The sequence below is a fragment of the Fulmarus glacialis genome, unplaced genomic scaffold (genome assembly GCF_000690835.1).
Source record: "Fulmarus glacialis isolate BGI_N327 unplaced genomic scaffold, ASM69083v1 scaffold809, whole genome shotgun sequence".
Taxonomy (NCBI): domain Eukaryota; kingdom Metazoa; phylum Chordata; class Aves; order Procellariiformes; family Procellariidae; genus Fulmarus; species Fulmarus glacialis.
This window is the reverse complement of record NW_009233632.1, coordinates 100,826-118,038: the sequence shown is the minus strand read 5'-3', so window position 1 is coordinate 118,038 and position 17,213 is coordinate 100,826. Positions and strand designations below refer to the sequence as shown.

General features: G+C 36.3%; 1 protein-coding gene across 1 annotated transcript; it reads left to right on the top strand.

Annotated features, from left to right (window-relative positions):
- The first annotated feature begins 893 nt into the window (after positions 1–893).
- On the top strand, positions 894–14,964 carry PPM1A (protein phosphatase, Mg2+/Mn2+ dependent, 1A). The gene is made up of 5 exons (XM_009585365.1): positions 894–1,727; positions 3,535–3,652; positions 8,684–8,792; positions 11,364–11,421; positions 13,808–14,964. The coding sequence occupies exons 1-5, from the start codon at positions 894–896 to the stop codon at positions 13,835–13,837; spliced, it is 1,149 nt and encodes a 382-aa protein (XP_009583660.1). The 3' UTR covers positions 13,838–14,964.
- The last annotated feature ends 2,249 nt before the right edge of the window (positions 14,965–17,213 follow it).

The window sequence follows — 17,213 nt, the reverse complement described above, 5'->3', positions numbered from 1 at the left end:
ATTTACAATACTTGTGATTTTATTTCCAAACCGATTTCCTTAGACTTGTCAGGGGCAGTTGTCTTTCAGTGAACCATGAATACATTAAGGTTTTAAGTAAATCTGCAGCACAGACATCTGAGAGGCTTGCTGCGTAATTTAACTGAAAATCTAAGGATGAGCTTTCACAAGATGGCTGAGCCAAACTAATGGCTTGCTGCTGCCTAGAGGGACAGCTGCTCTCTTCCTTCTGAGTCCCGCTCCTAGTTATCCAGTGTTGCCTCTTCCTTTGTGCATCATCTTGATCATTCAGATCACTTTATCTGTTTAGAAAACGAAAACAAAACAAAAAACCACCAACCAAACAACCCCCGAACCACCTCCTCTAAAAGAAAACCTAATCAGTTTGCTTTTGTTTCCCCGTCACCATCGGAAGAGCAGAGTGTGAGCAGGACTTTGTGGCCAGCAGGTAGAGATCTAGGGAATGCCACTGTCGTGGAAACATTGAACTCTTTCATCGGCTCAGTTATCACAGGGAACAGCCATTCAGATAATGTGCCAGTTAACAAGTCCTCCTTCAAACTAATTTCATACATACTTATACTAGAGGCTTTTTTCAGAACCATGAATGATAGTGGAATATAAGTTCTTCAAGTAAAACAGCTGAAAATACTTACAAAAATACGAAAAGTGCAGTTCAGCTAGTAGCAGTGTCCTTGTTTAAATTAGATGAAAGCAATGCAAATTTGACTTGAGAGAGACACAAAAAGTCAGCTTTATATCTGTGTATTTTTGTCATCTTAACATTATTTGGGCTATTATTTAGTAGTTTGCAATAGGATGTTTAAACAAGAGATGTTTAAGAAATATCTTAATAATCCTTTTTTTCTTTTTAGAACTGAAGGAAAGTCATCATGGGAGCGTTTTTAGACAAGCCAAAGATGGAGAAGCATAATGCCCAGGGGCAAGGGAATGGGCTTCGTTATGGTCTGAGTAGTATGCAAGGCTGGAGAGTTGAAATGGAGGATGCACATACGGCTGTGATTGGTTTGCCAAATGGACTTGATGGATGGTCATTTTTTGCTGTATATGATGGGCACGCTGGATCACAGGTTGCCAAGTACTGCTGTGAGCATTTATTAGATCACATCACGAGCAACCAGGATTTTAAAGGGCCAGATGGGCCACCATCTGTGGAAAGTGTAAAGAGCGGCATCAGAACAGGTTTTCTGCAAATTGATGAACACATGAGAGTCATCTCGGAGAAGAAACATGGCGCAGACAGAAGTGGGTCAACAGCTGTGGGTGTCATGATTTCTCCCCAACATACGTACTTCATCAACTGTGGAGACTCAAGAGGTTTACTTTGTAGAAACAGGAAGGTTCACTTCTTCACACAGGATCACAAACCAAGTAATCCACTGGAGAAAGAGCGTATACAGAATGCAGGTGGCTCTGTAATGATTCAGCGTGTGAATGGCTCTCTTGCTGTTTCAAGGGCACTTGGGGACTTCGATTACAAATGTGTCCATGGGAAAGGTCCTACAGAACAGCTAGTCTCACCTGAACCTGAAGTTTATGAAATTGAGAGATCAGAAGAAGATGATCAATTCATCATACTGGCTTGCGACGGTATCTGGGATGTTATGGGAAATGAAGAGCTGTGTGACTTTGTAAGATCCAGACTTGAAGTCACTGATGACCTTGAGAAAGTTTGCAATGAGATAGTTGACACCTGCTTGTACAAGGTAGCCAGACTTGAGAGAAGAAGTTTACTGTGTTTTCACTACTAGAAGTTTATGAACAAGTTAATAAGTTTTGATTCCAGTCTATCCAGTATCCAATGGTTTATGTTAACATGACTTTGACAGTAATTACCATGATTCTCACAAAAATGGTGATAGAAGGGGAACAAACACAACAGAAACAGTATGGCTTTCTGGGTGGTTTTGGTTAATGAAGAGTTTAAAATCATGTACAGATATGTTGTGATCAGTGGGAAACTAGAAGCTCATGGGAATTTATGGGCAAGCCAAGGACAATAACTGCCCTTTTCTGTTTCACAACATACTTTACAAAACCTTAACTCTTGAGACTTAACCAGGCTAGAGAATATTCTTTCCCTTCCTAATCTTCCCTTCCTTTCTTGGGCATATAGTAGTAACATTACTGTCATAATTACACCAAGGTAAATGGAGAATGAATGAACCTTGACTTTGTATTTTGCAGTTTAAAATTTCTTCTTGACTATTTGAAAATCTGGCTTCCTAAGTTAGTTTTTATTCTGGTTTAATTACTGTATTTCTTATTCAGTGTTGTGTGATACAGCTCTGAAAGTAGCTCAGGCAGAAGATGATGGGACTGTTTTGTTTAACAAATCTGTGTAATTTTGTCTACAATAACTTCTACTTTGTATTAGTAAGTTGCAGGATGGTGCAGTTACAGAAGAGATTTAAAGTACTGAGTTTCATAGCTTGACACTTGATTTTCCAAAGGCAAGCTGTAAGTCATAATGTAAAAAAGCCAACATTTTTGATACTAAAGAGACAAGACAGCATCTCTGCTCTTGCCACGTGGCTAACAAGGTCATTGTTTCCCTTTTGGAAAAATGTAATTGCTTTCTAACACTTTGGCAGATTGATAATGCATATATTTTTGTTTACAATTTTTGTCTGGTAATCCTGAAAATAAGTACCAGGGAAGGAACAGCGGCTTGTGGATGCTGTAAGCTTTGCAGTAGCCAACTGTCAGCACCTCCCCATACGCCCATATACTCCTGTTTTAAACACTGGCTTGTTCTTGATGCTGCTGACTTCAGTGGATTTAATTGGTGTTAAAAGTTAAGTGCATGGGTGCATGTTTGTAGACCAGAGCACAGGGGTGTTGAAAGTAAACTAAACGGTTACTTTTCATAAACAGAATGTGTTTGTATTTAACGTATTCAAGTATTAGGATTCTGTTTAGTTGGAGTTTTAAATGTTTCTGTTTCAAAGAATGCTTTTGTAAAGGCCTGGGCCCCTTCCAGCTGGTCTTTTAACAGATTCTCTCACTTGTAACTTTTCTTGTTTTAAAAGAAAAGGGGGAAAAAAAAACCCTAGTAGCTGTGATTTTAGGTGGAAGCACGATCTGAACACCTCCCTGCAGTGCTTTTAAGCAGTAATGGTTTTGTTTACCCATCTAATATTCAGCTCTTTTCCCAAAATGATTGGATAGTACTTACAACAAAATGGAACGCAACTTTGTAATTACACATCACTCATTAGTAATGTTAGTTTTTAAAAGACAATGAGCTGTCTGTAATTGGCTCCATGTAGTCTTCAGACCATAAAAGAGGAAAGAACAAAGTGACTTAAAAGTTGTACTGAATGAACGGGCAGACTTCTGGAATTCTGTAAGGGGGTGGGGGGAAATGAAGGCTAATGATAATATTGATCCATAGTAGTAAAAGTTGTATTCTAATACCATATGATTTGTGAATTTTTGTGTGTAAAATGCTTTGATGTGTATTCAGCCTGGTGTGTATACATTCTCAAATCATTTTTTCTTTTCCACCAGGGAAGTCGAGACAACATGAGTGTGATATTGATCTGTTTTCCGAATGCACCAAAGGTATCGCCAGAGGCGGTGAAAAGAGAGGCAGAGTTGGACAAGTACCTGGAAAGCAGAGTAGAAGGTGGATCATTTAAAAAAAAATAAGTAACTTTGTTTCTAAACAGACCCCCTGGCCCCCTTCCCCTTCCAACAACTAAACTCTTAACACATACAGGCTTTTTAATAGAACTTCAAGTGCCATTGGCCATCTAGTGTACACCTCTGAAAAAGGCACTCATATAGTTCTGCTGTATGTCCTGAAAAAATTCTGCTGTGAAAGTGCAGCAGCCTATAGCCCTGAAAATTACTCAGGATGGCAGAGACATAATTCATTTGTGCTCAGTGTTCTTCATGAGTCCATTGACAGCACTAACTTCCGACCAGTAAATCCTGGTTCCTGTTATACGGAGTTAAATGAAATAATCAGAATATCTTGCAAAGTGTCTGTTAAGAAGGTAATTTGAGTGCCATTTTTCCTTATAGTTATGTATAAATTAGTTAGCCATAATCTTTTGTTATCCAATTATGGTAGGGTTACAGCTTGATTACTCTCATCTTTAAGGCACCCGCTAACATATTTACTTACTTCAAAGTACATCAGAAATTTGTCAAAGCTAATTGTTAAGCATTCATGATGACTAAAAGGTGGGAGCTCATCTTACTCTGATAATAACTTCAAAATTTTGCTTTAAATTTGTATTTCGGGAGTTCTTAAACTTTAAACTGAAACTGCAAGTCTTACGCATTTTGGGTCACCTAACTAAAAATGATATTTGAAATCAATTTGATTTAAAAGATTTCTCATTAAAACCGGATTTATAGTGCCTTTTGGTATTTAAAAATGACTACAGCTTGGAGTTTGTTTCTGAAACATAAGACACGCTGTATGCATTATTTGCATAGGTTAAGTCTATTTTTGAAGTGGACTCCTCTAGACCTATATGTTACAACTCTAGTTATGTGTATATACTCCAAGAATCCTTAACAGCACACAGGGCACGATACGCAGAGTTCTTCACAGCTATGGTATCAGTGATTAGTAAGTTAGAGGAATATATTGTGCACTTTTTTCCCCCCTTAACTTGCATGAAGATAACACAGTGCAGCTTCAGAAATTTCGCAGAGAACTTGCCAACATGGGAATTCCGGGTTCAGACAAATTAATGTGCAATTTTAAAGCACTTACTACCTGTGTAGGTGCTCCTTCAGAAAGTATCACCTTTTTCAAAGGCCTCATTTGCAAGCTCTTGGCAAACTACATCTGTTCTGCCCCTGAACAAATGTCCAGACAGACATTTCTGTGTTTTAATCTGACACTTGCCTCATAGGAGAAGTTGGTGCACGGTAAGCAGTAGTGTGAATCTTTTTGACAGCGTAGCAGGAATATCCAAGTGCATGGTAACACTGCATGAGTTAAGTGTCAGATGGCTTTCTCCATTTCAAAGCAGTGAGCGGTTTTGCACCAGGCATTTTAAGAGCTTGCTCTTTATGCCCACTCACAGAATTGGTGAAGAACAAGTATGCTGTAAATTCACACATTACAGCATGCTAACTCTCGTAATTTGGGCAAGTATTGCCTTCGTATCGTAGATATTTTGTCTGAGTTCAGACAAACCCATGATCTAGAATATGAAAATATGTTCAAGTTAAGGCTGCGTGTTCAGCTGGCCTCATTGTACCCCAGGAATATTACGATGAGGAAAGCTGACATTTTTGTACAGACACTTCATTTTGTAAATGAAGAACCTAAACACTGGAACTGCATGTGATTATGGTACATACAATGAATTTGGCTGCCAGTACATTGCATTTGTACAAATAGAGAATTTCAAGAAGTGTGATACTTGCATAGAGGCAGAAGGATTCTATATGTAGTTATGAAGCACTTTAATACTAATTTAATGGGATGATGTCTGAACAACTTGAGGAAATACATGTACTTCCCCTCAAGGGTCTTTGCTTCTTTTTTAGAGTTGTCCTCAATTTTTGTCTATTGTTGCACAAAGATATTATTTAATGAATATGTAGTAAACACTATTCAACCCAGCAGTGATTTGTATCAGCTGTGTGCAGGGTTTGGCCTTCTAGGTCTTAGTCATGAGGGAAGTTGAGAGGCTGAACAAAAGTGAACTTCAAGAACAAGAGTCGATTAGCTTTGTTACATTTAACTTAATAATTCTTGTGCAGTTAAATTGTTTCCTGGTGTAAATGGATAATGCAGTATTGGCTAGTAAGGTAGGACTGCTACAGCATCTGAGACTTTCAACACTACAGTGAATAATCCTGCTGTTATCCTAGGATAGTTTAAGAATGGCAGTGCTTAACTTTAAAAGCCTCATCTTCAGTTGAAGGAACTAGGAAATGTAAAGAGTACTTTTAGAATGATCTAATCTGTAATATCAATTTAAAGTTAAAATTCATTAAAATGGAAACTTGGTGAAAATGCATATTATGTATTTTTATGCACTTCAGTACTCAGTGTAGCCCAACAAGTAATGAGATTTGATGCTTACTAATGTGCATTTTTTTCTGGTTGTACTTTTATTCCCTCAGCCCAGAATATATCTTTATACTGTTAAGAAGTAGTGCAGATTTTAAGACTGAATAAGGCTTAGTACTGATGGTCATCTTGAATAAGGAGAGGCGATTCAGATTTTAAAATACATAGAAAGTTTTCTACTTACCGTGCCACCTGGGACTCTCCTGTTACTAATTTTGATGTGTTTGTGGTCCAAATTCATAGCTACAATAAATAATAATGGAAGAAGCAGCAAGTGTGGAGAAGCATCTTTGTGCCATTACTTGCAATAAATCAGTGTTACTCCTAAAATATCATGTGGACTTCATGGTAGAAGTAATCAGTCATTCCAAAATGTGTTGCTATTTTTTGCACTAATAACTGTTATTGATGTGTTGACTCTAAAAAGAAACTTGCCTAAGTTTTTATTTTCTGTTCTCAGTTTTTTACATAAAAACATTCCATAATAGATAATCCTTGCAGTATTTATACCTATATAGAGATAAATAATTTTAAGTTAGCTGTTATATGTTCCTTCCCATATTTTCACAGAAACAAAGCTCTGGCTTTTTCTTAAACTTTGTGTGGAATTCCCATTCAGAATATGAAAAAGCAGATATGTTTTGAATCCTTTATTTTAGGGTTGTAAGTACATTCTTCCAGTACTTGATACCATGAAAACGTGTAGAAGGTTTAAAAGTAAATTGAAGGTTGGGGGGAGGGTTGTAAGATGTATTGAAAGAAGATAATTCCAATAAATTAAACACAGCTAGCAGACCGACTCCATTTGTTGTGTCTTCAGTGTTCATTCAGTCTGTATCTATAGTTTTATCAAAATATAAATGTATTCATTTAGTGGAGACTGTATGTTAAATGTACTGCAGTTATAGGTCGTGAAACTGTGTAGTATAGGTAAACTACAAATTCCTTATTTTTGTACAGCAGAACTTTAGCGCTAGCACAATGTAGAGTATACTAGATGTTCAAAATTGCACAATAAAGGAACTTGGCAAACCAAATCTGAGATCTTTGCTTCTTATTCAGATTTAAGAGTGGTAGATTATTTATTTACTAAATATTAGATGGTAAAATGGATTTTGGCTATAGATTTTGAGGAAATGGCAAGTTTTTGAGGTGTCTGTGGTGTGTGGTGTCATGCATTTAAGATGTAGGTTTTGAAGTAAACAGCTTAAAGTTTTGTGTCGCAGAATTTGACACTGGTTGAGGGCTAGACAGTGTTTCTACTGTACCTTGCAAATAATTTACACAGCCTGACTACAAAATAGAGCCGATGCTTTTTGAAAACACACACAGCCCTGAAAAACTATTGCATGCGCAGAAAGTAATTCAAAATTGTTGGTTTTAATTTTTTAACTAAAAAGGACTGGATACATGTTGGTTTTAAAAGCTTTTAATGTGCCTTATCTCACAAATTATAAAATGGAAACTTGGTATGCTCTTCTGGAATTATCATTTAAGGCAAAAAGTGAATGCTAGAGTATTTTTCAAAAGGGTACTGATGAATTCCAACTCCTCTTCAAGCTGTGTAAATGCTTTATTACATGAAGAATAGTGTGCGTGTACATACGTGCATGTATATATATATATATGCATGTATGCACACATTATTGTATGTGTGCTGCAGTATTCACGTGAAGATCAACAGCGCCAAGTCTTAATAATTCATATCTCTTACAATTTTTAAGGGCGCATGTTTACAGATAAACCAATGAGATATATTTTTAAAAACATGCTTGTTCTTTGAATTTCATAAAATCCCTGTTTAAAGAGCGACTCTTCAGGGGTGGTATGGTCTGAAATCTCTTGAGCTCAAATAAAATTGTGTGCTTACGACTTGGGGGGGGGGCAGAAATGGGTCTAAGAATAAAGTTAAAGAATTAATTTCTTAGCAAACTTGACTGTGACTACAGTACAGATTCTCTTCACCCAGAAGTTGGAGTGGCTCAGCTTTAAATAACTGCCCAATATTCACATATCTCTTAAGTGAGTTGAGGATGGAACTGTCTCTTAGATGCGATGTCCCTGGCTTTTAATTTGTATGTAATAGTTCTTAAAATTTGCATGTTGCTGTAATGCATTGAGGTACAAGTATTGGCTAATATACATACAGCCATGGGAGTTATTTTTAATATGTCTAACCTTTTGTTTCTTGAAGATACTATGCTTTCTATGATGGCAATAATCTTTCATCTTCTGTTGCAGCGATAAAGCTGATGTTAATATCTGCCTCATGCCCAGGGCATTTTGTTGGGAAGATACTACATCTTCTATTATATCTAATGTATAGCAAGAAAGCCGTTAAAGAATTTTTTCCCACTTGCATTAGGTAGCTGTGTGTTTCTAAAACCAGTGTGCATGTTAACAGTTAGCAGTATATCTTTGTCAAATCTGTTACAGGTTCTTTTTCTTATGGAACCAAAGTTAACAATTACCATGTTCATATGGTCTGTCATCTTTTTTTTTTTTATATATATATTAACAGAAGTTAAGCTGCCTTTTTATAAAAATGAGTGTTTCAATCTTTTTAAGTTAAATTTGGACTGCACTTACAAAAAAAGTACTTCTGATTCCCAGAGATCATAAAGAAGCAGGGTGAAGGAGTCCCAGACTTAGTCCACGTGATGCGTACGTTAGCAACTGAGAGCATCCCAAACCTCCCGCCGGGGGGTGAATTGGCAAGCAAGTGAGTTCACATCAGTGTAAATGTGGTTTTTGATTTAAATCGAAACTTAACTGCAAGGCCACTCTTAAAAGTGGGGGGAGGGAAGAAGGGCACAGGACAAAAGGTGATGATCTGTTCTCCAATTTTTATTACTCAGTTGTTCTGAATGAAAAAGACAAGCATAAGAACAGAGTTAACTATGAATCACTACTAAAATTAAATGTCAAACTGTAGTTTTGAGAAGGACTGAGGGTTTTTTAAGGGTGGCCTGAGTGTGTCTGTTTTTTGTAATTAACTGGGTTTTCTGGGTGGGAGGTTACATTTGAAGATGCAACAATAATGCACTTCCAATAGTTACTTGGATACGTAGTTCTACACTTCGACAAGAAGTTATATGCATATGATGTTTTGCCTGGCAGCTTTCTTTTCTTGTCTGTAGCTAAAGCAATCTTGTAATTGCTGAAAAGTTTGCTTTTATATCTCTCTGCTTATGACAAATCTGAAAACTAGATAGAAGTCTAACAAAAAAAAAAGTGGGAAGTTAAATTTATAGCTCTTATAGGCTGGCTTTGTCCTTGAAGATTTCAGTGTTGATGCTCTGTGGCTTCTCAAATTGATGTCCAGTCTTTAAGGAAGCAATGCACTTAGCTTGTTTGCACACTAAACCAAGTGCCTTTTGCTTCAAAAGGTTGTTCATGAACCTGTGCTGTGTTAAAACAGATTGGGCACATAGAGTACAGACTATATTTTTAACCCTTCAGAGTATGATTTTTGTATTGTTACACCAAAACATGAAGACTCTAGGTGTGTAACTCAATGATAACTGAACTGTAAAGATGACTTCTACAAAACAAAATTGTTCTTATATGAACTGTTTGACTAGGAAAAGAAGAGGTGGCAATTTTATATATAATAGCAGCATCTATTTAGGATGTGTTGCTGCAGTCTTGAAGTATCAATGAGTCAGTTACTCATGAAATATGGCATACAAATTGATTTTTCTCAATCTCCTTTGGCTAGCAGTAGCATTGTGGTTGTGAGGAGGTGCTGAAGTGAATGACTTCCATGGGATTTTGTGTCTTAGTGATGCTAGTTTGAATAGGGATTGATAGAAGTGTGGATTTAATTGGATGTTAGTGTATCTCAAAGCACTACTGCCAATTTGGAAGGAAAATAATGCTTTTCAAGAAACCTGCCCTTTATTTAGAATCAAAGATACCTATTTCTTGAAGGATAAGGGAAACTTTCCAGTTCATACGTGCAATGTACTTTTTATGTAATTGCTTGTTTTTATTGCTTGAAATTCAGCTGCTTCTTCCCTGCCCTGTAATCATTCACTAGATTCACTATGATGTTTATACTTCTGCATGGTAGTTCCTGACCTTTCAGTGTTATGGGAGATTATAAAGCCTATCCTCTGCTTTGTTTCTTCTAATGCACTCCTTTGTGATTGCTCTGCATGCATTCATGAGCAGTTGAAAGGTTGTTCTTTGAAGTTTGTTTTGTATCGCAGTTGTAGTCTGCTACTTTGTCATACTTGGTTCTGCAGAAGGGGATCTGGAAGAAAGTTGCTTTTAAAGTCCAATCTATAATTCCTGTCTTTTACTCCCCTCTTTCCTTCCTGCTCCCCCTCCAAAGTTGTTTCCTTATGTGCTGGGTAAGGCAAAAGCTTCTTCTTCCTTCAGCCTCACATTGGTTTTATTTGAGTATCAGTTTTCAAGAAAACCTTTTCACCCTGTGCTTAAAAAAAAAAAAAAAGTTACTCATTTACATTGTTTGCAATTTTTCTATTAATATTTTATCAATATATTTCCTATCAATATTTCTATCAATATTAGAAAAGCCGAGAATCCCAGAGATGAAAGTTAATTAAAAGTTAGCTTAAATATGCTACGCAAATTTTTTTTTAAAGGAGGAAACTGTCAAGATGCTTGAATTAATTTTTTAATGTTTTTTACCAAAGTTCTTCTCAGTCTGAAGATACTATATGTAGAACTGCCATTTGCAGTTTAAATTTTTTTGAAAAAACTTGCAGGACAGTATTGGACATATTATTGTAAAAGAGCTTCAGAAATAATTTTTCCAGGTTTGCACATGGAAAGTACATTTCAGAATGTAACACGAACAAAAACGTACTTCAGAATGCAATTTTTGTGCATCCAGAAACTAAAAAAAACCCCACTGTTCCCCTATGAAAGTGCCATAATACATGAAGTACTACTACTTCATCAGACACACAAATGACCAGGGCATTCAATGTCCATCAAGTTTTCTGACGCCCTTTTTCAAAGTCAAGGGACATAGCACCAAGCAGCATCACAGTCTCATCTGAATGTCACATTGTGCTCTTCTCCTGCCGAATTCTGAGTGGTATTCAGCCTTGTTTTTCTTGAACCTAAAGGTTTTAAAGCATACGGTAGCTGTGTTCAATGTCTAATGACACTTAGTGCTAACTTGCAGTAAAGCTGGTTCTGTGAATTTAAAACCTTTTAAAGTTTGCATTTTAAATTAAAATTGTACTTAGAGAATTTGACTTTAAAAAAAAAAAAAAAAGACACAACCTTAAAATCTTGTGGGTTTTTTTTGCTCTAGACGGAGTGTGATTGAAGCCGTTTATAACAGACTGAACCCATACAGGAATGATGATACTGTAAGTATGTTTTCTCTTATGTTATCTTTCTCCCCACCCCAGTTATTTTGGCTGTTTTGTAAAGAAACATAATGCTAGTTCTTGTTAAAAGACCCTTTCCCCCAAAGAAGCAATAGCAATGTTGTGCTCTTTGGACTATGTTCTGTAATTGTTTTCTGCTACCTTCTGATCATAGTCTCAAAACTCCGGTAGGGTTGATTCGTTTGTCCTCTGGAATTTCATTATTTGAATCCTGCCTGGGTTTCCAAATGCTTTCCTGCCAAATGGTGCAGAGAGTCATGGTTGGGGTTTTTTTGCCCCCCCCTTCTTATGGGAGACATTTTTCCCCAAATATCAAGAAGAAAAAGGCTATACTTGTAGGTTAAACAGATTTGTAACTATCAACTTTAAGGATACATTAATTTTCCAAATGGACTGTGTAAGCACTTTTATTCTTAAGCATATAGCATCTTACAGCAAGCATACAGTTCAGGTTCTTATATGTCAGTGATCAGAGTGACATGAATCCACTGTCAGTGGGGAAAAAAACCCCAAAATTCTAAAATATGAACAGTGATCCCAATTGCAGTTAGATCACTGGAAAAAACGTTCTGTCACCGAAAGTGCTGTACCTCATAAAATAGTTAATTGATCCTTTACCTATCAGCAAAAATTACTTAGATGTGACATAAGTGAAATGCATCCAAAGAATTGTGCGTTGGCTTTACAACTGGGTGCTAGTTTATTTGGCAGTTCTCATTATATCTAGCATAAAAATTACTAAACAGTGGCCGAAAGAGGATGCTTTACCTTCAAAATACATTCTATAGCATGTTGCTGTTCTACAAATGTACAGTTCACAAACTACTTTGTTTTCTGATGATGTTGGCAACTTGGATACAGAAATTTGCATACCGAATAGTTGGCATGCAGCTCCTGCATTTTTACTCAGTACTGCTTTTATTCTTCATCCTTGCACTTGAAACAAACACAACCATTTTGGTCTTTCATATAATTGCTCTCCTTTGCTACTTCTGTTCTTGAAGAAAAAACTGGAGGTGGTACTTTTGCAAAGGGTAATTTTAGTGATTTTGGGTTTTTTACTACACCTCCATGCCAACTGTTCTTCTTTATGGTTTGTAATGAATTCTGTGTGCAAGTTTGAATGAAGGGTGCAGAAGTTCAGTGCTAAGAAATTGTCGTATGTGGCATTGCTAGAGACTTAATTAGCCTCTCTTCTCTCGAAGGAATCAGTAAGGCAGTGCTTTTAAAGAGGACTAATATTTCTACCTCCTGCAGTCTAAGTAATGATAGAGAAGTGTAGCCGTGGAAGCACTAGCATACACTGTTGTTAAAGCCCATCATGGCCCTTAATTACTCAGGGGAAGGTAGCAGGTAATGCTGAAACAACCAGAGATTGCTGTACAGAAGCAGTTTGCTCTGATGCCTGTGCTGCTGACTTAGCTGTTGCTTCAGCTACCGAGCTGTGGTCCCACTTCTTAGTCGGGGCATTAACCGATGTATCCAACTGATGAGGCAGTTAGAGGAAGCTGAATATAGAACAATCTAAGCAAGGGAGAAGGAAACAGACATGACACAAAGGCAAATGGATTAAAAAATACTTACTAGAATTAAATATTCAATTTGTACTAGGGATTTTTTAAACTGATAGCAGGAATCAGTTAAATTTTTTCAGGGGTGTGGTAGTTACACAAAATCCACTGTTGCCTGTGGGCCTAAATGGACCAAATTTTAGGGATACTCATGTATTGGATGCATGGTTGTAATGCCATGTAGTGCGGCCATACGGTTGTTATTTAGAGCACGGCATGTCTCTGCTTCCAGTTTTTTTCTTATATACATTTTTTTTTTCTCCTTGCAGTTTTATTACCATCCAAAATTAGGGTTTCCTGCAGTTGCCCAAACTAGTTGCCCAAACTTCTCTAACCTTAAATTATAAGTGTTAAAATTGATCTGAATTGTAACAGGGTGTCTGTTGATGACTGTATCTTCCTATGCCATGAGGGAGGGCTGAAAACGCAAAAGATGGTAATGATAATAACAAATGGCATGAGGCACATGCTGCTCTTTTAACGCACCTGTGTAGTAAGTGTATCCATTTTGTATTACTTTTAACTACTCTGGGGATGCTTTTGAATAATGTTCCTAGGATATTATTTTGAGGATTTATAAGGCTATTATAAAACACTTGGTCAGATTTTGAAATGTCTTGGTTCTAATGCTTTATTAATTAAGCATATGTGGTTTTTAGATACTTCTGAAAGGGGAGAGAAAACAGACTCCTAAAATGATTTAAGTCTTTACCCTTTTCAGTCTGGATTATCCAGAAACTGCTGTAACTATGGGTACTCCAGACTTTAAAAGGTTCCTTCTTTTTTTCTTTAAGGATTCTGCCTCAACTGATGATATGTGGTAAAACTGCACATCTAGCTGTGGAGTTCATGTTTCATCCTTCAAATGAAAGTGCAGCCCAACCTCAGTGACCCTTCTTAACATCCATCCTCAACCTTAATTAAAGAAGGGGAATATGGTGTGTTGGTGAGAGTGACTACAGCAGTACGACATCTAGCCCAGGAACTGATCTTTTTTGTAAAACAGACTTCTGTAAACGTGATTTCAAACCATAATTCATGTTGTAAATCAGACTCCAGCAATTTATGTTGTATGATTTTGTTTTTGTAAAGTGCAATTGTCTTTGTACAAAATGCTCATATTTAATTATGAACTGCTTTAAATCACTATAAAGGTTAGAAGAAATGTTTGGCTTGTGTGTTGCAACAATATATATCCCTTTAAATTCATGTTGTGGTTTTGGATTGCAAGGAGCAGCAGCCTAGCCAGCTAGGTGCTCAAGAGGTGCACAAAACTGTAAAGATAACTTTTTGTTTTATATGAAAGCTGAACTTGTGGGCAACTTACCAGAAATTACAGTGTGTGAATTTGCTTGGCAATGGAAAAATAACTGAGTAGTGCACATTCTTCAACAAACGTATATAGTTTTCTTGGACGCACTCCTGCTCTCACATTGAGTTAAAGGGAGTTCTGATTTTGACTTCAGTGGGAGTTAAATCATGCCCTATTAATAGTATCGTGTTCATACGCATACGAACCTTGGGATTAGAATGCCTTGATTCTTTGCACCTCTTTTTTCATTAACCCTTACCTGAAGCTACTAATCACTGAGCACGAACAGGCAGCTTTCTACATACAGTAGGAGTCTGCAGCATTTTTACAATCCTGATTGGCTGGGTCTGCTGCTGTTCCAAGTAAAATACTTTGAATTCCATTTTATCAATAAAGATTGATTTAACAAACAAGAAATTTATCCATAAATGTGTAATTCCTTTTTTCCTGCCTTTTAAAATGTCAGTGCCATTGTAAATGATATTTTACTTGTGGAAGAATATTTTTATTAATTGGTAGCCCATTTTTAAAATGGGAAGGATTTTGATTATTGCCCAAAACATAGCCATATGCTAGAGGATGATGTGGGATTAATCTGTAACCCTATTTTTTACAAGTGTGGGTTTTTTCAGGCTTTTTGGTGTTTTCTTTTTTTTTTCTTCCCCACTGAAGATGTGCATTGGTTTGAATTTGCCTACTGTTTGATAAAAATACATTTGTCAAAGCCTGACAATCTTTAACATTTTATGGTGTGTGTTTTTAATTGACCCACTTACTTAGAATGAGAGACTAGTGGTTAAACAGTACTTGTGATTTGAGATATAGCATGTTGACAATATTTAACTGTTCGTTGTTTAAAATTCTAATTTAAAATTTTATAAGATAATAAACTAATTTGATTTAAGCTTAGCTTTCTCCCATTGAGCATACAAAAATTAAGTTTTCAAGTCAGTCGTGTTTGCAAAACTGCTGTTTTGTGCACCTTGTATTGTCTTTTTGGTTGAAAATATTGTATTTAATATGTAGTTTACTCATTTAGTTGGCAGACTCCCCAAAAGGAAAACCAGTAAAACCAGTAGATTGTAACATTTACTGCAGTTAAACAGAATCAAAACTTGGTGTATAATTACTTTTTGATAGGAAAATGTAGTACAATGCATTTTGCTATATTTGCCTTTCCCTAAATTTGAAATATATTTTTTATTTGTATATATAGCCTTAAAACTAATGCAGAGTTAGGGAACACTGAACAGTGAAAAAGTAACTTATAGTGTCTTGGAACTAAGTATAGTATATACCAGCAAACTTTTCTTTTATCCCTCTTGTCTATGTGGGGTGCTTAAGCGTAACTTCATTGTATTCAGTTTGTAATCTGTTCAAGCATGAATGAAGAAAACATAAGCACTATTTGTATTTATAAATTTATAGCAATTTTTGCTTAAAGAACCAGTTCCTTACCTACCTATGAATAAATGCTTAAAATGTCTAATTTTGTTGTAGAGTGCAAAACTATAATTAATGTTAAGTTATAGCTTCACAGGCACCTAATTAACAAGCATATTTAATAATACATGGCGTATTAGTGCAAAAAGCTAAACCTAATTTAGGACGAGGCAGATAAAGTTCTGTCCTTTTTCATAGAGATTAAAGTTTAGTTTTGGAAACTGCAAAACCTTGAACTGGACTGTGGAACCTTTGAGTTTTAAACTTTAAAAATCGGAAGCAAAACTGTGGTGTGAAAAGCCATACTTCAAACTGTAATCACTTAAACTGTCTCAGTGACAAATGATGTATTTGAAGCCTCTTCTTATGAGGTCTCGTAAAGGTTAGAAAGAAAATAATTCTGCTATTGCTACAGGCGATGTAACTAGGTTTGAGGGTAGCGGAAGAAAGCCCGTTTCAGGCCTTTCTCTCTCCCGCCTATGTTCAGCGTTTTGATGAGGTCAGAGCACTGAATCTATTATGTATGCATAAACACTGCCATTTTAGATACAGATTTTGATTACAAAATATATAAATTAAGTATATAAAGCATCCTAGAAAAGAGGCAAGCTGTACTTTTCACTGCTCTGAAAAGAAAAAGGCACTTTCGCACCTTTGTGCATCTCCTTGTTGCACCAGAAACTTTTTTTTAAATGCTAAAAACATTAGCACCTCAGGGGCAAGGCAGCAATCTTTTTTTTTTTTTTTTTTTTTTTTTTAAAGTTTTTTTTTTTTTTTTTAAAGTATTGTGTGCTATTTATTTCCCTTGTGGAAAAAGATTCCTGTGTGACAAAAATGAAAATTGTGTGATGTTAAAAGATGTATTTTTAAATACATGTTCAAATAGGATGGTCCCAATTTGCTTGTTTTTAAAAGGAAATGACATTTGTAAAGCTACTTTGCTTCGTATGCCATGCAACTTTGTTTTCCTTCTACATTTGACAGCTTCACTGGCTTCAGTTTCTGTGAGTTTTGTTATAGTCAGATTAAATGTTTCACTGATCGTTCTGGGAGAATACCTGTACTGCTTTATAGACAACTGTTTCAAATAATTCTCACTAATTCAGCATTGAAATATGTTCAAGACAGAGGCTTCTAAAATGTGTTTTAAAACCAATGTTGGATTAACTAAATGCGATTACGTTAAGTAGGGTCCTAGATTTGCAAGGCTTTGTAAATCCATTGTATCAATAGAGTCCCTGGTATACGTGGTGGGGCAGAAATCCACAGGTCCCGTGCAAGCTATGAAGCCAGGGCCTTTTAGCTGGCTTGCTCTTACCTAGCCAGGAAGCAGCACCACAAAGACTTTGATGCGTGGCCACCATTCATTTTAATCTTCCAGCAGAAGTCAGAATTGGAGAGAGAAATTTTGTCTGCTTGTCATTAAACTACCTGAATCACAGTAA